At 52.7% G+C, this 22,478-nt stretch overlaps 1 protein-coding gene across 7 annotated transcripts in view; it reads right to left on the reverse strand.

Annotated features, from left to right (window-relative positions):
• The window catches only part of NOS1AP (nitric oxide synthase 1 adaptor protein), a 183,971-nt gene that overhangs the window by 46,560 nt on the left and 114,933 nt on the right, over window positions 1–22,478 (reverse strand). For all 7 annotated transcript variants that reach the window (XM_050963195.1, XM_050963193.1, XM_050963192.1 and 4 more), the window contains 4 exons: window positions 12,406–12,464; window positions 10,547–10,655; window positions 8,827–8,956; window positions 312–475 (listed from right to left, as the gene is read on the reverse strand). In XM_050963195.1, coding sequence (XP_050819152.1) covers window positions 312–475; window positions 8,827–8,956; window positions 10,547–10,655; window positions 12,406–12,464 — 462 coding nt within the window. The remainder of the gene's footprint in view (window positions 1–311; window positions 476–8,826; window positions 8,957–10,546; window positions 10,656–12,405; window positions 12,465–22,478) is intronic.

Raw genomic sequence — 22,478 nt, forward strand, 5'->3', positions numbered from 1 at the left:
CACAGGCTGTTCCAGCCTCATATCTAGACATGAGCTCCCTCCCTACCCCACTGGAGGGCAGTGTGAAACCCAAAGGTCCCTCTGACCTGGGGTGGGGGGGCAGTGACCCCCATGTGAGCCACAGAGGGAGAGTGTGTGGAGCTCTGAGGCTGCTGCGGGGAGAGAGCAGGGCACCCCCAGGCACAGACGCACTTCCTGCCCCCAAAGCCACAGAGCAATGCCGCTTGGATATACTCTTGGGAAGCCATGCTATCTGCAGGGACCCTGGGCCTGTAATGGGACATAGCTGCTCTTGGCTGGGGCTGGCGTACCTTGGTGTCCAGAGAGTGCCCCGAGTCCTTCCCCACAGCGTCGAGGTCTGTCACCCCCCGGCTGAACTCCAGGGTGCTGCTCCCTGGTGGAGGGATCTCCACTGCGTCGATATCCGTCTCCTCTGTGGGGACAGCTGCCTTCTCAGCTCTGGCTGGGTGGCAGGCTGGGAAGAGGCAGCAACGGCATGGTCAGAGGTGAGATGGGACAACGGCAACTCTGGCCCAGTCCAGCTCCCCGGGGCTGAGAGAATGTGGGCTTGGCTAGCAAAGAAGGCCCATTCCTCCTTGTGGGGGAAGCACCTGAACACCTGCCATGGGTCACACATCCCTAGTTGGCAGCCCTGGCTGACACCTCCTATGAGGCTGAAGCCCTGAGCCCCACCTCTCTGCTGGGCAGAAGCCAGAGACGACAGATGGGGGGTCATGTGGGGTCACATCCCCCCCCTCAATTTTTGGCAGGATTTGCTAGCCCCGCTTGGTCACATGGTGCTGCTGGGTCCCCTCCCTGCATGGCAGCTGCTGGAGCTGGCAACCGGGGGCTGTGACCTAGGGAGAGGCAGCGCCTAAGAGCTGGGAGCTGCAGGGAGAACTGCTGCTTTTGCTGGCATCTCTCTATGTGGAGCTAACACCTGGGAGCTGCAGGGTGGGGCTGCTGAGGGTAAGAGGGAGGGTGTGCCTGGAGGGAGTGACTCAAGCTGTTGAGTGGAGGCCTAACCTTTAAATTGCCACCCTCCACTCTCAGCAGGTACCAGACACCTTCGGCAGAAGCTCGTAGCCCCATCATCCTGCTGCAGGGCAGAATCCCCAAGGCTCCTCTCCCCCTAGTCTGGTAGGTGGGCAATGGGGCGCTCTGCAAGGCACAATTTAAAGGTAAAAGAGTCGGATGTGGCTCATGAGCCGTGGCTTGGCCACCCCTGGCATATAGCATATCAATCCACCGGATACCTTCCCCCAAGCCTGTAGGGCCTCCGGACTGCCCCTACCACTCCAGTGAGACCCCTGCTTTCTGCACGGTAGAGGGAGCGCTGGGGCAGCGTTGCCTAAATTCCCAACCAGCTCCGTGGGGTGCAGTGCTAATAATGCCATGGTGCCACAGCCTCACTGTTATCTGACGCTCAGTTCCAGTCATTCATGCTGGCCCACAGTATCCTGTTTTCAGTGTTTGCTGTGACATGGCATAACTGCTCTGAGAAGGTGCCTGCAGGGACTGGGGCTTGGGCAGTTAGACCTAATGGATAGAGTCAGGGGCTGGAACCGGAGTCAGAGTTAGGTGCCAAGACAGGGGTCAGAGCCAGAGACAGTCAGGAGCAAGCCAGGGGTCGAAGTTGGAGTCAGCATCAAGGGTAGGGCATAAGAGCAGGGACCAGGAGTGAGGCAGGAACTGGGCAGAGGTGGGAGTCTGGGATAATGAGGGCAGAGGGTAGAAACAGATTGGGAGGCAAGGCTCAGGGCTGTAGGCAGGGGACACTGGAGCATCAGTCAGACAGGGATTGACCTAGCTGCTCAGACAACTTTCTGTTTCTGGTTTAAGTGGGGCATCCCAGCCAATTGGTGGGACAGAAGTTTCCCCCAATCTGGAGCTTTGTGGGGCCCTTTGTGAAGCAGAGCTTTGCTGGCCCGCTTCTGCAATCATTCAGGTGACCTGCTGGGTGGTGATCATGGTCTGAGTCCTGCCTGGGGACCCTCAGGTCTAGGTTCAAGGCCCAGGATCACTCACATCAGCCCCTCTCCTCAGAAGTAGGGGCTGGGTTTTCCAGGCTGGTTTTTGTGGAAGGGGTTTACCAGGTCAGTAGGGTGGTCATTCTTCGCCGGGTCCCAGGAGCGCTCTTTGGGACTTAGCCTTCCCAAGCCATAAGATGCCAGAGTCTAACCTGTCTGATTCTCGCATCAAGGATCTCACGGAGAATATACTCATCATGGTCATGGACATATACTGGTGTGGGGTGATGGTTGGGAGTGGAGAGGGAATGGGTCCTGAATGTGGGGCTTCAGGAGTGATGTATGGAAAACTGGGTGTATTTGGAGAGAATGGGGCAAGTTAAGTTCAAAGATGACTGGGCTAATATGCTGGAGAATGCGGTAGGAGCCAAAGAGCTGGTAGTCCAATTTATGAGATGGCCTGTTTGTGTGTACGTTTTTTGCTGAGAGCCATAGCTTCTGGCCTAGCAAAAGGGCAGGCCCCTCCTGTCATTGATGGTCCACATGTTGTTTCTTTCTTCTAGGTGTCCTCCAGGTGAACTTTTAGGTCATTTTGGGTTTGACATATATTGTGTCTAGTCCAGGGCTGCTGGGCTGTGGGAAGTTGTGGTTAGCTCCAGGTAAAACCAAGGATGGAACCCATAGTTTAAAAAAAAAAAAAGGCTTTGCACTGCAGAAGCATGTTCTGCGTTATTGTACAGGAACACTTCCTGAGGTAGCAGCAAGAACCCTTTGTTCTGGTGAAAGTTTATGTAGTGTCGAAGATACTGCTCCAGAATCTGGTTGGTTCTCTCCACTGGACCATTTGTCTGAGGGTGATAGGTGGAAGAGAGGCAGGAGCAGATGCCCCAAATCCAGAGAGCATCTCACATAAAAGGGAGATAAATCACACATCATGCTCAGAGACCATGCGCAGTGGGAGGCCATGGAGGCAGACAACTTGGTCCACACAGACCTGGGCAGTTTCCTAGGATAAGTTTAGGCCAGTGCTGGGATGAATGTGCCATCTTTGTGAGGTGGCCCACTACTGTCAAAGTGGTAAAAAAACCATGGGATTCAGGTAATTCTACTAGCAAATCTAAGGCAATTACTGTCCAGGGGCTGGGTCTCAAGGGGCTTCAGGAGTTCAAGCGTTCCCAGGGGTTTATTGTGCAGTGCCTTGTAGTGGGTACATACATTGCAACACAGACCTGCATATGAGGCCACCAGAAGATATGAGAGACAAGGTGCTGAGTTTTAAAACAGCCAAAATGTCCAGCTGGGGCGTGGGGGTGTCATGGCATACTGGTAGGGCTGTGTCACAGAGTCCCCGAGCGATGCTCTGGAACTGCTTCCCACCAAGCCAGGCAGGCCTTTGGGGAGCCTCCTCTCCCTCGGAGCAGACTGTCTTCAGGGCAAGAAGCTCACACAGCTTCACCTCCTGGGTCTCTCCTAGGAGCATTCAGCATATGCCCCTCCGTGCGCTTCCCACAGCAAGTCCGCCCAAGTGGGGTCCTGGGGAAGCCACCGGGTCCTGCACCCCCACCTTGCAGTCAGAAGTGACTCTTAGCCAGCCAGTAAAATGGAGGTTTATTTAGATGACAGGAACACAGTCCAAAACAGGTCTTGTCGGTACAGACAACAGGACCGCCTTTAGTTAGGTCCATCTGGGGCCCCAGGGAGGTCCCAGTCCCGTTGAGAGGCCCGACCCCATCGGGGCTCCCCTCCATTTTCCAGCCAGCTTCCAAAACTGCCAAACCCCCTTCAGCCCCTCCTCTCCGGCTCTTCTCTTTCCCGGGCCATGAGGTCACCTGATCTCTTTGTTCTCCCACACCTTCAGCATCCCCCTGAAAGGAGGGAAGGGCCCAGGCTATTAGTTGCCAGATGACAGAGGGTCGGCCATAACTGAGGCACCCACACAGTATTCAGAGGAAACATTAAAAACAGTCCCACTTCGTCACAGGTTGTAATCCTTAGAGGCCTAGGGAGAACATATATATGCTCATTCAGTAGGTTACCCTGTCTCGGACATCGTAGGGGTCCTTACTTATAGCTTTCTGCTTGACTGGAGGGATTCTCTGGGTGAAGGTTGATCATATGAGGGTGAGCAGATCTTGGTGGGGAGCCGTGCCCAGAAAGTTCTGAGGCTTGAGGATGGAGGAGGTTTTGGAGTTCAAGTCTTTAATATCAGCTTTTCTTCTAGGACAAAGTGTCAGCCTTGCTAGTTTGAGTTCCTGGTTGACAGGAGATTGCAAAATCAAAGTACAAAAAGAATAAGGCCCACGGAAGTTGTTGTGGGTTGGAGGCCTTGGCCCAGTGCAGATATGTGAGGTCCTTATGATCGGTGTACACCTGGACAGACTATCGGGCATCTGCTAGATAGTGGTGCCACTCTGCAAAGGCCATTTTAATTCCCAGGAGTTCTTTGTACAAAATTTTGAGACGTGTGGGTGCAGCAATTGTTGAGGATTGTGCCTTTGCGGTAGAACCGCTCTGATCGCCAAGTTGGAAGCTCTTGCTTTGATGATGAAGACTTATGCGGTGTCGGGATGGACCACTTTGGGAGTGGTGGTAAACGCAAGTTTTAATTGCTTAAAGGCTTGCTGGGCCTTGGGAGACCACAGGAAACTGGTGTTTTTGAGGAGCAAGGCAGTGAGAGGGGCGATCTGCTCCAAGAACTTTGGGATGAATGGGTGATAGACATTTGTGAACCTAGGAAAGGCTGTAGTTCATGAACGTTCCATGGTGCTCCCCCATTCGAGGACTGCCTTTATCTTGCGTGGGTCTATTTCAGTACCCGCGGGAGATAGGATGACCCTAGGAATTCTATGGAGGACTGATCAAAGGCACATTTTTCTAGCTTCATACAGAGACCAGACATCCATGCTGTGTTGTTTGGCACTGTCTGAAAAGATCAGTATGTCACCACGTATTGGCCCACAATGTTCCAGAGCACATCATTAATAAATGCTGAAACATCGCAAGCATTTGTCAAACCACAGGGTATCACGAGATATTCAAAGTGTCCATAATGTGTTCGAATGGAGGGTTTCCATTCGTCCCCAGCTCTAACTTGTACTAGGTTGTGTGCCCCCTGGGGGGCTAGCTTTGTGTGTACCCAGGCGGTGCTCATGTGGTCCATTAGCTTGGGGACTGGTGGTAACAAGTATCAGTTTCTAATGGTGACCTGATTCAGGGCCTGATAGTCCACACATAGTCTGAGGCTTCCAACCTTTTTTTTTAATGACAAAAAGGACTGGGGCTCCGGCAGGCAAAGTGGATTTAGGAATAAAGTCCTTGGCTAGCTGGAGCAGAGTTTGGCCAGTTCTGGATCTGACATGGTGTTCATACACCTGAATGTCTGCCCCTGGTTGTAGCTCAACTGGGCAGCCATAGTCCCTGTGTGAGGCAAGGTGTATGCAGGCGGTTTGATGACATCTTTGCAGTCGCTGTATTTGGATGGAAGTCGAGGACCGGAATCAGTGGGCGGCTCTGTGGGGCCAGCTCCCCTGGTGTGCGACTGCTGGGGTACTGTGTGCTGCCCACTTCCTGGGGTCAAGAAGTGCTGCTGGCAGAATTGTGAGATTTTAGCTTGTGCCAGCTGAGAAGGGAGTTATGGTGGGCCAGCCATGAGAGACCCAGGATGAGGGGAAGTGCGGGGAATAGATGGCACCACATGCAGGTCTCTCAGTGACCTTGGATAGGAATGGTATCACTACTTGGAAATGCAGGGGAGGAGAACAGGGCACGCAGGAGGAACATATTCACTGGCTGTTCCTGCAGAAATGATTGATGGTGAAACAGTTCATGGCAAAATTCAAATTGTCAGCAGTAGGATTCCGGGTCACTCCTCTGAGATGGGGTTGGGTGGGTGGTTCACAGCCCTCCAAATGACAATTTCAGGCTGTGGGCAGGCTCAGGATGCAGTCCTATCTTGCTCTGTGCTTGGATCACTTTCTGGAGAACTCTCCTCTGAGAAGGGCAGGCAGTCACCTTCCACAGAGTGCAGCTGTGCAGCACAGGGATTGCACAGCCAATCACTGGGCAGCAGGAGGGCAGGATACATGGGCCTTGGCCAGCATTAGGGCAGAAGCATGCAGCAGTGCTGGCCGACACTGAGGCTGCCAGTTGAGCTAAAGTATTTGCTGTCATAACTCCTAGAGGAACAGCGTGAAGAGCCTGTTGTGTGTGGGGCCCTTGTCTGACTGGACGTCAATGGGTTTGAGAGTATGAACTGCCCCATATGTCCTGCCGGGATGACTCTGAAACCTAATGATGCTGTTTTGAGTTCAGTCCACTATAAGAACTCAGTATTATGAGGAGGAGGAGGAGGGGGAGAAAGAGGCAATGAGTCTGCAATGGGGCTGCCTGGCAGTGGGTCCCTGAGGGCACAGGTCTGTGCTGAAGGGATGTCCCATGTAACGCCTTGTCTCAGCAGGGTGAGCAAGGTGAGCAGGAGGGCGAGCAGACCTGAGAACCAGGTGGGACTGACAGAGTACACAGAGCAGAGGTCACTGGCTCTCCTTGCAGGCCTAGTTCCAGAGAGAGAAGGATGGGCTGGGCAAGGAGATCGGCACAGATGGGGAACTGGGCACCCTCCAAATGGTCTGGGATTTTGGTGCGGCATGTAACTGGGAGGAGCCAGGGTGCTTGGGTGGTGCAGAGCCGGGGGATGGGCCTGGAGCTGAGTGCTCGGGGAGGCCCTGGAAAAGACAGCACAGAAGTCATTCCTTGGGGTAACAGATAAGAGAGAAATGTATGCAGGGCCCAGCCTGACACATGGGGACGAACAGGCAAACTGGCTCCAGCTTGACTCCTTACGAAATGAACTCGCTTAACCCTGGTGTGCTCCATGCCCAGGAGGGATGCCAATGCCCCTCAGTTCTGACTCGCAGCCCCCCTGCTCCCCACTCCCAGTCCTGGGCCCCCACTCCAGCTCTGCTAATGCCCCTTAATCCTGACCCGCAGTCCCCTACTATCCCAGCCCTGGGCCCCTACTGCCAGCTCCGCTAATGCCTCTTAATCCTGACCCGCAGTCCCCTACTATCCCAGCCCTGGGCCCCTACTGCCAGCTCCGCTAATGCCTCTTAATCCTGACCCGCAGCCCCCTGCTATCCCAGCCCTGGGCCACTACTCCCAGCTCTGCTAATGCCTCTCAATCCTGACCGGCAGCCCTCTGCTATCCTAGCCCTGGGCCCCCACTCCCAACTCTGCTAATGCCTCTCAATCCTGACCGGTAGCCCTCGGTTATTCCAGCCCTGGGCTTCCCACCCCAGCTCTGCTAATGCCTCTCAATCCTGACCGGCAGCCCCCTGCTATCCCAGCCCTGGGCCCCCACTCCCAGCTCTGCTAATGCCTCTCAATCCTGACCCGCAGCCTCCTGCTATCCCAGCCCTGGGCCCCCACTCCCAGCTCTGCTAATGCCTCTCAATCCTGACCCGCAGCCTCCTGCTATCCCAGCCCTGGGCCCCCACACCCAGCTCTGCTAATGCCTCTCAATCCTGACCCGCAGCCTCCTGCTATCCCAGCCCTGGGCCCCCACACCCAGCTCTGCTAATGCCTCTCAATCCTGACCCGCAGCCTCCTGCTATCCCAGCCCTGGGCCCTCACTCCCAGCTCTGCTAATGCCTCTCAATCCTGACTTGCAGCTCCCTGCTACCCCAGTCCTGGGCTGCCTCCCTCCCCCACAGCTCTGCTGACGCCTCCAAACCCAACCTGTGGTACATCCAAAATCCAGTCTGCAGAGATGACCCGTGCCTGCTGATGGGGGGGGGGGGGGGCACAACCCTGAAACAGCTCAAGTCACAGCCCGCCCCCGAAAGCAGCAGCATCTCCCTGCAGCTCCCAGCTGTTCCTCCTGCCTCTGCCTCTCCCTGCCCAGCACAGCTTGCAGGCTCAGCTGCCCCACAGAGAAGGGGCCAAACCGGACCATGTGACCCATCAATCTTGTGAGGCATGTGACCCCACATGACCCCCACATGTCACCTCTACCAGTCTGTGCCATTTCTGTCCATCATATGGGGAGGGGCATATTCCCTTTCCGAGATTCTCCCCGGCCCATGGCACTGGCACTTGGGAGACGAGCATGCCCCCTCCCCACACACTGCTGTATTGTAACCCCAGTGACCCGTATAACTTCGTTTTCTTGGCCCCAGCTGAGACAACTCCTCTGAGACTCTGTCGGTTCAGGAGCTGCTCACTGCAACTCGGAGCAGAGAATTCCCCAGGGCCAGCCCCAGGGAGGAGGCGGAAGGTCTGCTCGGGGCCAGGAGTTGCTTTAATACTATGTTCTCACTTTTACCTGCGCACCAAGTAAATGTTATGGGCTGCAAATGAGAATCCCAGGGCTGCAGAGCTGGAAGAGCCCTCGATCCAGTCCCCTGCCTTATGCCGAGGCTGGACCAGGCACACCTAGACCATCCCCAACAGGGGCTTGTCTAATATGAGCATTCGCAGCTGGCACAACTCGCAGCCCTGTGAATGGGTTCCCAGCAGGACAAAGGCCAGGACCTAGCAAATGCCACTCCCTACTCTGGGTAAACATCCCAGAGGCAGAGAACGTGTGCACGCCTTGTTCTTGCAGCCCTCCATTAGCCGGGGCAGAACGGCACTGTCAGACACTGCTGGCCTTCGCGCCCCTGTGGGGTCTCTGCACTACCTGGCACCTGTACATTGCTTCGGGGGGGCCTCCAGCTCCGGGGGGGCGGGGGGGAAGGGGACAGCCTGCTCCCTGCGGGAGCCACAAAACACCTGCAGGCCAAGAACATGACTGGAGGCCATGGCCTGCCCTCAGCAGGAGTCCCGAGCACAGAGCCTCTCCCAGCCTGCTGCGGCGTACCTGGGCCACCCATGTCCTCACTGTCACCATCCTCCTGCCCGTCCGCGTCCTGCTGGGTGTGCTGCAGGCTCAGCTTGTGGCAGACCTCGAAGGCCTGCCCCACAGTGCGGACGATGCTCATGGCCTGGCTCTGGGGCAGAGGAGAGAGGAGCTGTGATGATGGGCCGTAGGGATAGTGCACCAAACCGCTGAAGTTGCTGACAGCCTGGGAGGCTTTGCTGGCCAGAACCCCAAGGAGCATCCTGAGGCTGAGTCGGAGCCCTGGATGGCTCAAGGGCCCAGGGCTCTGCAAAGGGCTGCATCCCAGCCACCCTCTAGTCCATGCACAAAGGGAGAGCTCTGATCTACCTTGGGGCCCTGTGGCATCACGGTCTCTAAGGCTCTGATCCAGAGAGGCTCCTAGGACATTGCCAAACTTTCAGCCCTGAGTGCTACCTCCAGGGAGGCTGCACTGGAGTTGGCAACAGTGCGTGATTTCTGTCTCGAATGCCTCTGGCCCTCGTTGCACAGCTCTGCCCTCCACACAGTTCAGATCATGCCTCAAATGGCCTCTGGCCTTAGCTGGCGTTTGTCCAGCTTCGGCTCCAGGTGTCATTCTAAGCACTCCTCCCCTTGCTTGGTGAGTGTGGACTCCCTGATGTCAAGGATCTCTAGCAGGGAGGTCAAATATCACATGGTTCCTGGTGCAGCCCCAAAGCGTGATCCATTGCTGCCCATCCCGTCTCAGTGAGGGGCCCCACATTGGTGCACAGGGCAGGGTGAGGGGGGAGCAGCTGGGGGCTTTTCCCAGCTGCTCTGACAGGGAGGGGAGAGCAGGGGAGAGGTGATGGCCACAGCTCTCTGAGAACAGCAGGCCGGGGCAGCGTGGTCCTGCCCTAAGGGGTCTCGCAGCCACATCAGCCTCATGCCTTGAGTTCCTGCCCATCCAAACCAGCCAGTGTGGCCAGTCCCTTGAAGACCTGGGGAATGGCAGCTCTCCCAGAGCACAGCCCAAGCCTTGCAGCTCCTGTGTGACAGAGATAGCTTGGCTGCCCGCTGCGCCCTCTGACCCATCAGTCACAGCATTAGCACCCCGCCAGGCCCACGGTGAATTGCTTCAGGTGCTGGGAGGGGAGAGAAGCAGTGCGGAGACGGGGGATGGCTTTGTAGCTCATGGCCGGCTCTAGGTTTTTTGCCGCCTCAAGCCAAAAAAAAAACCAAAAACCCAAACCCTCTGAGAGTGCAACTGCTAAAGCCGGAATGCCGCCTCAAGCAGATGCTTGGTTTGCTGGTGCCTACAGACAGTCCTGTTGCAACCCAGGCCAGGCAAATCCGCTGACCCCAGGGGTGTGGTACCAAGAACCCCCCATTGCAGTGAGAGGACCCTATTGGCTCTGCCCAGTGCACGATGGGACAATGGCTTTGGGGAGGCTGGGCAGCTCCTTGCTGGCCAGTCCCAGAGGTGGTGGCCAGAAGGCTCTGTACAGCAGGGTGTGTGAGGAAGGGGCTGAGCGCTGCTGGCCTTACCGTGCCTTCGAGGCAAGGCACACTTGGAGCTCCCGGAGCTCTGCCTTGCCGCAGGCTGGTGGTGGCGCTGGAGGGAGAATCCAGGAGCTCCGGGGTATCCAAGAAAGAGCAATTTCCCAGGACCTCCCCACAGGAACAGCACGTTTGAGTCAGCAGCATGGTCACCCTGCACCCTCACAGAGACCCTGCATCCCTACAGCTCCGCCGCAGGTACCTTCTTCTTGGATTTGAAGACGTTACACCTGAAGACGTTGCTGGAGCCGTCTCTGGCGATGTAGCTGAAGATTTTCAGGTCCTGGGAGTCATGGGACACGTAGAATATCCTGCATGGAGAGAGGGGAGGGATGTCTGCATTGCAAGCCCCATCTGTAGTGCTCAGTGGGCTGGAAGGCCTCACTCATGCTCCTTGTGGGGCAGGTGCTCGCAGTACTCATGGCCGAGCCAATCCACAGTTCAATGGTGAGCACAGCCTACCCCTGCTCCTAACTCTTTCCACTACCCCTATCAACACCGGCACCGTGTTGGCTGAGGGGGAAACACAGCAGCCAGCAGAGCAGCTGGGACTGGCCGGCACCTCATCAGTGACTCATGGGTGACTGGGCCCCACAGACCCTCACAGTGAAAGGGAATGGGCCACCAAATTGGGTGGACACCTGCTGTCTTCCCTATTCATGTTTCCTCCCCCTTCCCCACACCTGGCCCTGCCAGTGCCCCCCACTTGGCGAGCAGCACCCTGTTAGCCCAGCCCCGCCCCTACAGGGCTCTGCCCCCAGGACAGTAGTGCCCGCTAGCCCAGCCCTGCCCCCATAGGGCTCTGCCCCCCTGGCCAGCAGCACCCTGTTAGCCCAGCCCTTCCCCTACATGGCTCTGCTCCCTGCCTGGCCAGCAGCACCTGATAGCCAGCCCTGCCACCACAAGTCTCTGCCCCCTGGCCAGCAGCACCTGCTAGTCCAGCCCTGCCCCCACAGGGCTCTGCCCCCCTAGCCAGCAGTACCCTGTTAGCCCAGTCCTGCTCCCACATGGCTGTGCCCCCATCTGGCCAGCAGCACCTGATAGCCAGCCCTGCCCCCACAAGTCTCTGCCCCTGGCCAGCAGCACCCGCTAGTCCAGCCCTGCCCCCACAGGGCTCTGTCCCCCTGGCCAGCAGTACCCTGTTAGCCCAGTCCTGCCCCCACATGGCTCTGCCCCCCACCTGGCCAGCAGCACCTGACAGTCAGCCCTGCCACCACAAGTCTCTGCTCCTGGCCAGCAGCACCCGCTAGTCCAGCTCTGCCCCCCTGGCCAGGAGCACCTGCTAGGCCAGCCCTGCCAGTGCAGCTTCACTGATGGGGTGTAATGGGGAGGAAGCCCCTGAAGGCCTCCCTGCTGGGACAGAAGGCAGATTTGGGACATATGCCCTTCAGGAGCTCTCCAAAGCAGCCAGCTCCCTGGGTGAGCTGAGTTGGGCAATAAAGGTGCCCAGTGGGGGAAGGCAAGGAGCTGGCACAGAGCACGTGCCTTGGCTGCTGGTAGAGCCTGGGGCCCTGCCCTTCTCTCCTGCTGCAGAAGCTCCATGTATCAGCCATAAGGCCCAGCGGGCCAAAGGTCTGCTGGGGTCCAGGGCCACGGTGTTCTGCTCCCCTGCCCCAGGTTTGGAGGAGCACCAGTGGGTGGCTCTAATCCCTGCCAGAGAATGGTTTTCCCTCAAAGTGGCTCATTCACAGGGGTTCAGTGACTTCTGGCCTGGCTCCGATTCGGCTGCCTGTCTGGGGGTGGGGTGCCCTTGGGGGCCCTAAAATTCCAGCACTTGCACTGCAGATGATCCCCTTCTGGGTTCTATGTACGCGGCCCAGTGTGCTGTGTATCAGAGCCAGCACCCCCAGGGCAGTGGCTGGGCAGCATCACATCCCAGGGGAGCTTCAGGCACTCCCATGGCACTAACTAGGCAGCGTCAGAGCCCAGGGCAGCTCCAGGCACCCCCAGGGCACTGGCTGGGCTGTGTGAGAGCCCAGGGCAGCTCCAGACACCCCGTGGTCACTGGCTGGGCAGCGTCACAGCCCAGGGGAGCCGCATGCCACCCTGAGGGGCTCTTACCTGTAGATGGGATCCTGCATCACCAGTATTTTGCTCTCGTCCCAGGTCCACTCCTTTTTCTGCAATGAAGGCAGCTGTAAATGAGGATGTTAGGTGCTGTCCTAGCTCATCAGCACAGTGCAGTACAGGGCCCTCTAAATCTTGCCTTCCTTCTACATTTGACCTCCCTGCCCCTTCTTTACAATGCTTGACCTGGGCCCACTTCCATTCTGCCCAGGCATCACTCCTGTCCTCCGCAATTGCCTTCTCTCCTGTGTTCAGCCCCTCTGACTCTGATGGCAGGTGCCAGGGGAGTTGTAGGCATCCCTTTCTTGCCAGTAGGTGTAGACGTTTACTCTCTTTGTCTACAGGGGTAGACTGGGGGTGTTGCTGTCTAGCCCTTTTGGAAGCTGCCTGGACTACCAAAGAGTTGGGAGTGGGGTGAGAAAACAAAAACTCAGCCCCTTTCGCCAGCACACAAGAATATTTTTCTGCCCTGTTGGGGGGGGAACGCAGATAGTGTGTGGGGGGGTGCCAAACAGCCCTACTTGGCTCAATTATAGCCTCATTAACAGGGAGCACTATTTTGTTGGATCCAGATAGGTGGAGGTATCAGGCGTTTGTGCCTGGATTCCTGAACCTCTTCCAGAAGAATCTGAAGCTCACTAGCAACTCTATTAAGAAGATCCTGGAACTGCTTGACATCATCGGCGGAGGAGAGAGACATGGGGTTACCGCGTTATCCGGAGATGATGATGACAGTTTTGCAGGTTCCGGTGGAACCACTATCGAATACGTCTTCCTTTTCCTCTTTGAAAGACTCGGGGGTGGGGTGTGTGTGTGGGAGGGCAGGGGCCTGAGTGCCTCCTTTGAGGGGAGGGGAGGAGTTACTCTCTAGCAGACCAGATTCTCTGCAGAGGGGTACTGATTCCAGGGCTCCAACATGGCCAGGGGGAAGGATCAAAGGGGGGATGCGGAGGCCTCCATTTCATGGGGTACCAGCAATGCTGAGCTAAATGCTGAGGTTCATCCCAAGGTAGTGTAAGTCTTTTCAGTGGCTGGAGGGAAGCTGTAAATTGAGCAAGAGGGATAACTCAGTGGTTTGTGCACTAGCCTGCTAAACTTAGGGTTGTGAGCTCAGTCCTTGAGGGGGCCCCTTTAGGGATCTGGGCAAAAATCCATCTGGGGATTAGCCCTACTTTGAGCAGGGGGTTGGACTAGATAACATCCTGAGGTCCCTTCCCACCCTGATGTTCTATGAAGAACCAGATGATAAACTTTTTCTCCAAACTGTTGACTCCCCAGATGGTATTCTGACATCACTAGACAGGAATGGACCCGATGGAGGGTATTCCAGATCTGGGAACGTGGAGGGGCACAGAAGTCAGTTCTCCCCAGAGTAAGAGGGGCTTTCTCTGTCCAGATCATCAGAACTGGAAAGAGTGCTAATGAGGATGGTGCCACAGGCAGCTGGTGAACAGTCTTCATTGGGGCAGAGAGACCCAAAGTTTGGGAGGTGCCGAGGGTGACAGTACCAATGGGTCATGCTACAGCACTGACAGAGCTCAATGTTTATGGACTTTCTTGTCAAGTCTCTGGGACTTTTGGGCTGAGGTGCTGGGCTTGCTCAGAGCCACATCCAACCTCTTCAAAGTGGGTTTCAGGCATATGAGAGTGCTTCCTGGGCTCCTGAGAAGATCCCGCCAGGACTCTATGATAGTAGATTCTCTGCCACCAGTGTCGGATATATCAGCAAAGAGCTTGACTTGTTAAGCCTAACCAAACAAACGCTGAGGGAGATAGAATTGCTCTCCATAAACCTATCAGAGGGATAAACACCAGGGAGGGAGAGGAATTTTTTAAGTTAAGTGCCAATGTGGACACAAGACCAAATGGATATAAACTGGCCATCCACAAGTTTAGGCTTGAAATTAGAAGACGGTTTCTACCCATCAGAGAAGTGAAGTTCTGGAACAGCTTTCCAAGGGGAGCAGTGGGGTCAAAAAACCTAACTAGCTTCAAGACTGAGCTTGATAAGTGTATGAAGGGGATGGTCTGATGGGACTGCCTAGTGACTGCTAGCAGCAAATATCTCCAGTTGCCAGAGATGGGGCACTAGATGGGGAGGGCTGGAGTTACTACAAAGAATTCTTTCCCAGGTGTCTTGCCTGCATGCTCATGGTCTAACTGATTGCCATATTCGGGGTCAGGAAGGAATTTCCCCCCAAGTCAGACTGGCTGAAAACTTGGTTTTTTTTAACCTTCCTTCGCAGCTTGGGGCATGAGTCACGGGCAGATTTAAACTAGTTTAAAGGGTGGATTCTCTGTAACTTGAAGCCTTTAAACCATGATTTGAGGATTCAGTAACTCAGCCAGAAGTTACGGGCCTACTGAAAAAGTGGGTGAGGTTCTGCGGCCTGAAATGTGCAGGAGGTTGACTAGATGATCATGATGGTCCCTTCTGACCGTAAAGTCTATGAGTCTATGAGCAGGAGATTCGCTCCTTGCTGAGTCTGAGAACTCCCTAGGCTAACAGGGAGTTTCGCAAGGGAATTCTCCAGGTGAAGGAGGAGCAAATACAGCATGCTTGGGGTAAGTGGCTGTCTGTAGTGTGTGTTTGTATTTGGAGGTTACTTGCTGTGTGCTGAGCTTGTGTTTGTCTGTCTATTCATTTGGTTGTTTGAGGGACTGTGTGCTGTGGCTGGTAGTTGGAAGCTGTGAGCTTCAAAGTAAGGTTTGAAAGCTAGAAGCCTCTGTTAATTGGCTGAGCCTTAGTCAGTAGGCGGGGCTATCAAGAAGGCTAGGGCTTTATAAAGCAGTGCACAAGCGATCAGGGGCTGCTAATAGGGAGTTTCGCAAGGGAGTTTGGAAGGGGAGTGGGAAGGGACCAAGGCTTCACTTGCTGTTCTTTAAAACTTGTAAACTAAACTACATTAAAAACTTCTTGATTTAAACAAAAGCCTTTCATTTACTAGGTAGCTGCAGGAGACAATGCAGGCAGAAGCCCAGCAGCACAGTGGGGGCTATCCAGTTTATTGCACTGAGTGCAGCATGTCTGATTACCTGCTCTATGGGCAGGTGGCCTATGTGTGCATTTGGTGCAAGGAGCTCCTGGCCCTCATACGGCTTTGGAAGCCAGGGTGGCGGAACTGGAGGAGCTAAGGGAGGCAGAGAGGTATGTTGATGAGGCTTTCCGGGACACCGTAGAATTGTCCCAGCTCCAGTCAAACAGCCCCATAGCTGTTGAGGAGCTTGAAAGGCCCAGGGAAGCAGACCAGTCAATGGGAGCAGATGGAAACCTTCCCATAGTTAGGACCCTCTTTCCAGATGGTGTTAGGGTATCCTCTCGCACCGAGGTTACCTCTCCAGAGGAGGGAACTCCAGTCACTAGGAAAAGGCAGGTGTTAGTAATGGGAGATTCGATCATTAGAAAGATAGATAGCTGGGTTTGTGATGACCGGGAGAACTGTATGGTGACTTGTCTGCCCGGTGCAAAGGTTGCAGATCTCTCGCAGCATCTGGATAGACTTATAGGTAGTGCTGGGGAGGAGCCGGTGGTCGTGGCACATATAGGTACCAATGACATAGGGAAGGGTAGGAGAGACGTCCTGGAGGCCAAATATAGGCTGCTAGAGAAGAGACTGAAATCCAGGACCTCTATGGTGGCATTCTCAAAAATGCTTCCAGTTCCACGCACAGGGCCAGGTAGGCAGGCAGAGCTTCAGAGTCTCAATGCGTGAATGAGACGATGGTGGAGAGAGGAGGGGTTTAGATTCATTAGGAGCTGGGGAAACTTTTGGAATGGGGGGAGCCTACACAGGAGAGATGGGCTTCACCTAAACCAAAGTGGAACCAGACTGCTGGCACTTAACATTAAAAAGGTTGCAGAGCAGTTTTTAAACTAGGAGATGGGGGAAAGCCAACTGCTGCAGAGGAGCACATGGATCGGACAGAGACTTCTCTTAGAGGATAGTCTATTGATAGAGATTCTCTAGGTTAAAGTCAGGGGCAGAGGATGGAAGAGGATAATGTAAGGGACAGATCAGATGAGAAACATTCACATAAAGAATCAGAAAAGGGCAGACAAATAAATATTGACAAGTTTTTAAAGTGCTTGTACACAAATGCTAGCAGTCTAAATAATAAGATGGGTGAACTAGAGTGCCTTGTGATAAAGGAGGATATAGATATAATAGGCCTGGTGGACTGAGGACAATCAATGGGACACAATCATTCAGGGGTACAAAATATATCGGAAGGACAAAACAGGTCGTGCAGGGTGGGAGGGAGTGGCACTATATGTGAAAGAAAATGTAGAATCAAATGAAGTAAAACTCTTAAGTGAATCCACATGTTCCATAGAATCTCTGTGGATAGTAATTTCATGCTCTAATAAGAATATAACACTAGGGATCTATTATCGATCACCTGATCAGGACAGCGATAGTGATGATGAAATGCTAAGAGAAATTAGAGAGGCTATCAAAATAAAGAACTCAATTATAGTGGGGGCTTTCCATTATCCTCATATTGACTGGGAACACGTCACCTCAGGACGAAATGCAGAGACAAAAATTCTCGCTACTTTAAATGACTGCTTCTTGGAGCAGCTGGTAAGGGAACCCACAAGGGGAGAGGGAACTCTCGATTTAGTCCTGAGTGGAGAGCAGGAGCTGGTCCAAGAGGTAAGTATGACAAGACAGCTTGGAAATAGTGACCATAATATAATAACATTTAACATCCCTGTGGTGGAAAGAACATCTCAACAGCCCAACACTGGCATTTAATTTAAAAAAGGGGAACTATGCAAAAATGAAGGGGTTAGTTAAACAGAAATTAAAAGGTACAGTAACTAAAGTGAAATCCCTGCAAGCTGCATGGATGCTTTTTAAAGACACAATAATTAGAGGCCCAACTTAAATGTATACTCCAAATTAAGAAACACAGTAAAAGAACTAAAAAAGAGCCACCATGGCTTAACAACTATGTAAAAGAAGCAGTGAGAGATAAAAAGGCATCTTTTAAAAAGTGGAAGTCAAATCCTAGTGAGGTATATAGAAAGGAGCATAGACACTGCCAAATTAAGTATAAAAATGTAATAAGAAAAAAGCCAAAGTGGAGTTTGAAGAACAGCTAGCCAAAAACTCCAAAGGTAAAAACAAAACGTTTTTTAAGTACATCAGAAGCAGGAAGCCTGCTAAACAATCAGTGGAGCCCCTGGATGAACAAGATACAAAAGGAGCGCTTAAAGATGATAAAGTCATTGTGGAGAAACTAAATGGATTCTTTGCTTCAGTCTTCATGGCTGAGGATGTTAGGGAGATTCCCAAACCTGAGCAGGCTTTTGTAGGTGACAAATCTGAGGAACTGTCACAGACTGAAGTGTCAGTAGAGGAGGTTTTGGAATTCATTGATAAACTTAACATTAACAAGTCACCGAGACCAGATGGCATTCACCCAAGAGTTCTGAAAGAACTCAAATGTGAAGTTGCGGAACTATTAACTAAGGTTTGTAATCTGTCCTTTAAATCGGCTTCTGTACCCAATGACTGGAAGATAGCTAATGTAATGCCAATATTTAAAAAGGGCTCTAGAGGTGATCCCGGCAATTACAGACCGGTAAGTCTAACGTCAGTACCAGGCAAATTAGTTGAAACAATAGTAAAGAATGAAATTGTCAGACACATAGAACATAAATTGTTGGGCAAAAGTCAACATGGCTTCTGTAAAGGGAAATCATGTCTTACTAATCTATTAGAGTTGTTTGAAGGGGTCAACAAACATGTGGATAAGGGGGATCCAGTGTATACTTAGATTTCCAGAAAGCCTTTGACAAGGTCCCTCACCAAAGGCTCTTACATAAATTAAGTTGTCACGGGATAAAAAGGAAGGTCCTTTCATGGATTGAGAACTGGTTAAAAGACAGGGAACAAAGGATAGGAATAAATGGTAAATTCTCAGAATGGAGAGGGGTAACTAGTGGTGTTCCCCAAGGGTCAGTCCTAGGACCAATCCTATTCAACTTATTCATAAATGATCTGGAAAAAGGGGTAAACAGTGAGGTGGCAAAGTTTGCAGATGATACTAAACTGCTCAAGATAATTAAGACCAAAGCAGACTGTGAAGAACTTCAAAAAGATCTCATAAAACTAAGTGATTGGGCAACAAAATGGCAAATGAAATTTAATGTGGATAAATGTAAAGTAATGCACATTGGAAAATATAATTCCAACTATACATACAATATGATCGGGGCTAATTTAGCTACAATGAATCAGGAAAAAGATCTTGGAGTCATTGTGGATAGTTCTCTGAAGATGTCCACGCAGTGTGCAGAGGCAGTCAAAAAAGCAAACAGGATGTTAGGAATCATTAAAAAGAGGATAGAGAATAAGATGGAGAATATATTATTACCCTTATATAAATCGATGGTAGGCCCACATCTTGAATACTGCATACAGATGCGGTCTCCTCATCTCAAAAAAGATTTACTGGCACTAGAAAAGTTTCAGAGAAGGGCAACTAAAATGATTAGGGGTTTGGAACGGGTCCCATATGAGGAGAGATTAAAGAGGCTAGGACTTTTCAGCTTGGAAAAGAGGAGATTAAGGAGGGATATGATAGAGGTATATAAAATCATGACTGATGTGGAGAAAGTAGGTAAGGAAAAGTTATTTACTTATTCCCATAATAGAAGAACTAGAGACCACCAAATGAAATGAATGGGCAGCAGGTTTAAAACAAATAAAAGGAAGTTCTTCTTCACACAGCACACAGTCAACTTGCGGAACTCCTTGTCTGAGCAGGTTGTGAAGAGAACTGGATAAATTTATGGAGGTTAAGTCCATTAATGTCTATTAGCCAGGATGGGTAAGGAATGGTGTCCCTAGCCTCTGTTTGTCAGAGGGTGGAAATGGATGGCAGGAGAGAGATCACTTGATCATTACCTGTTAGGTTCACTCCCTCTGGGGCACCTGGCATTGGCCACTGTCGGTAGACAGAATACTGGGCTAGACGGACCTTTGGTCTGACCCAGTACGGCCGTTCTTATGTTCTTAGGAGTCAGGCGAGGTTCCCCGGCCTGGATCCAATTGTGATCTCATGGCTGTTTCCATGAAGTGTTTTCAGAGGCAGAGTTCCCACCCCTCTCGGGTAGGGCTGGGGAAAGGGCAACAGAGGCTGCACCTTGCTGCAATGTGAGCTTCCCCGAGGCACTATGGGCAGCATTGATGGCCATCGCTGATCAAGAAGGATCATGTGCAGGAAGTGCAGAGTCTGAAGCCTGAAGTCCTGGGCACAGTCCAGAACCCGCACAGGGTATGGGGGGGTGCCCCCCAAAGATCAATCTAACACTAAAATTACAAACCGTACAAATGCTAAAATGATTTACAATGTTTTAAGGGACGAAGCTGAAGTTACAGACAAGGAGGGGTTCCGATCCGGACCCTGCAGTGGTCCATCCCGCCCTTTATCCCCTCATTCGGAAGCTGGAGGTAAGCCAGACACATACGCAGACCAATGTGATGACTTTCACATTCTCTGGCTCCAGGTACCTAGTGCACATCTGTAGCCCGCGGTGGAATGCAGTAGGGATTGTCACTCAAAGCAGAACGCAGCCATCCCTAGCACAGATATACTGCACTGCAGCCCCTGGAGATGTCACAGTCCTAATGAGTGCCCAGCTCCCCACACAGCCCCTCACATGCAGAGTTGAGACACTGTTCCCAGTGAGCCTGTCCTGCCAAAAGCTCTGGCGAGCGCAGTGCTTTCTGTGGAGAAAGCACCTCTGCATGGGCATGTACGGCAGGGCCAGCTCCTTGCCCACAGCCCTTACCAAAGTGCCTTAGCAGGGCCTGAGGGGAGCTGGGGGACCGTGTCCATGGGGAGAGCCAACTGTGGCCCCTTAAGATGGCCGACAAAGCGGGGGCAGTCAGCACTTTCCCCAAAGGTGCTGGATGATGAAGAGCACTTGGAAGTCTATGCAGAGCACGGGTCAAAGCGCACAAGCCCCTGCCACTGAGCCTCCATTGGCTGACAGCAGGGGAAGGCCTTCGGCTCAGTGCAGAGCAGCTCTGACTTGAGCCTGCAGAGGGAAGCGATGAACACACACACCAGCCCTTTCACATGATGCGTTCCCAGGAGGGGCATAATCCAGCTTGTGGGCACGTGCTCAATGGCTCTCCCACTTGCCTGGCATGTAGGGGATGCAGCCTGGGGCTGGGGGGTCTGTGTGGCATGGGGTGGGATTCTGCTCCTCACCCATGGCTGCCCCCCCAGTCCCAGCTGTGTCCCCTCCCCTTCCAGGGGGTCTCCCAGTCCCAGTCATGTCCCCCCAGTCACCCTCACACACATACACCCCGTTCCAGCGGTGTCCCCCAGTCACCCTCATACACACCCAGTCCCAGCTGTGTCCCCCCGTAACCTTCATACACACCCAGTCCCAGCTGTGTCCCCCATCACCCTCACACACACCCAGTCCCAGCTGTGTCCCCCTGCCATCCTCATGCACACCTAGTCCCAGCTGTGTCTCCTCCCCTTCCAGGGGATCCTCCAGTCCCCCAATTCCAACCGTATCCCCCCATCACCCTCACTCCCCAATCCCAGCCATATCCCCCAGTCACTCTCACACACCCCTAGTCCCAGCCATGTCCCCTCTTTGTCCAAGGAAGCAATGCCCAGGCCACGATGGTGTTTGCTATGACACTGACAATGCATTCCCTTCCTCTGAGGGGCCTGCATTGGGCATGTGGATGTGCAGGCAGCTCTGTACTGGGTGCTGCTGCGACACTGAAATTATTTCCTGTTGGAACTAGCCCATCTCTGTGAGAAAAATTCTCCCTTCTGCCCCTTCCCAGTAGTGCTGTATGAATGTCGCAGGGTGACTATGTGGAACGGGACCTACTTTAATCCTCATTAAAAAGGGTTAATTAAATAATCATGTCCGTGGCACGTCAGGCTAATTCTCTCCCTCAGCTGCTCCTGTTCCTTGCTCCTGAAATGGACCAATGAGTAGGGCCCTGTTATATTATTGACACGAACTGTATAGATCATTGTTGTAACCACTGTTATATGTGTTTGAAGCATTTGGTCAGTTTCCTGAGAAAGGAAGTTGCAGATTAAGTGCCCAATCAAGAAACACTTAACTGACAATGGACCTTGGGAGACTCCAATCCACATATGAGAAGTCTTCCTGGGACGTTCAAGGTAGCATGTGAGCAGTGGCTGCCACCTGCAAACTGAGTCATGCATGGACATGTGACTTGCCCAGGTGGCTACAAACTCCATCTTGTTGCTGTGATTTTGCACAGGAGAACAAAGGGGTTTCCACCCAAAAGAGAAAGAATATAAAAGGCCCTGAAAGCCCCTCAATTTTGTCTTCAGTCCTGCTTCTTACCTCTGGAGGGACTCTGCTACAAACTGAAGCTCTGAACAAAGGACTGAATGACTCATCCCAGCTGCGGATGTACTCCAGAGACTTGATTTGAACCTGCAGTTTATTCCATCACTGCTACAAGCCTGAATCAAGAACTTTGCTATTACTGTATGTAATTGATTCAATTTAACCAATTTTAACTCTCTTCTATATTTTTCTTTTTATGAATAAACCTTTGGATTTTAGATTCTAAAGGTTTGGCAACAGCATGATTTGTGGGTAAGATATAACTTGTAGATAGACCTGGGGTCTGGGGCTTGGTCCTTTGGGATTAGGAGAACCTTTTTCCTTTTACTGGGGTATTGGTTTTCATAACCATTTGTCCCCAAAAGAAGTGGCTGCTGGTTATGATACTGGGAAACTGGAATGTCTGAGGTAATTGCTAGAGTGACTTCTGGTTAGCCAGTGGGGTAAAATGGGGGTTCTCTCTCTTTGGCTGGTTTGGTGTGCCTTGATAGTAAAGGAACCCTAGCCTTGGGCTGTAACTGCCCTGCTCTAAGCAATCTGTCCTGAATTGATACTCAAAGGCCAGGTCCACACTACAGCGTTAAATCGATTTAAACAGCGTTAAATCGATTTAACGCTGTACCCGTCCACACTACAAGGCACTTTAAATCGATTTTAAGGGGTCTTAAAATCGATTTCTGTACTCCAACTAAAC

The sequence above is a fragment of the Gopherus flavomarginatus genome, chromosome 7, assembly GCF_025201925.1.
Source record: "Gopherus flavomarginatus isolate rGopFla2 chromosome 7, rGopFla2.mat.asm, whole genome shotgun sequence".
In the NCBI taxonomy this organism is placed as follows: Eukaryota; Metazoa; Chordata; order Testudines; family Testudinidae; genus Gopherus; species Gopherus flavomarginatus.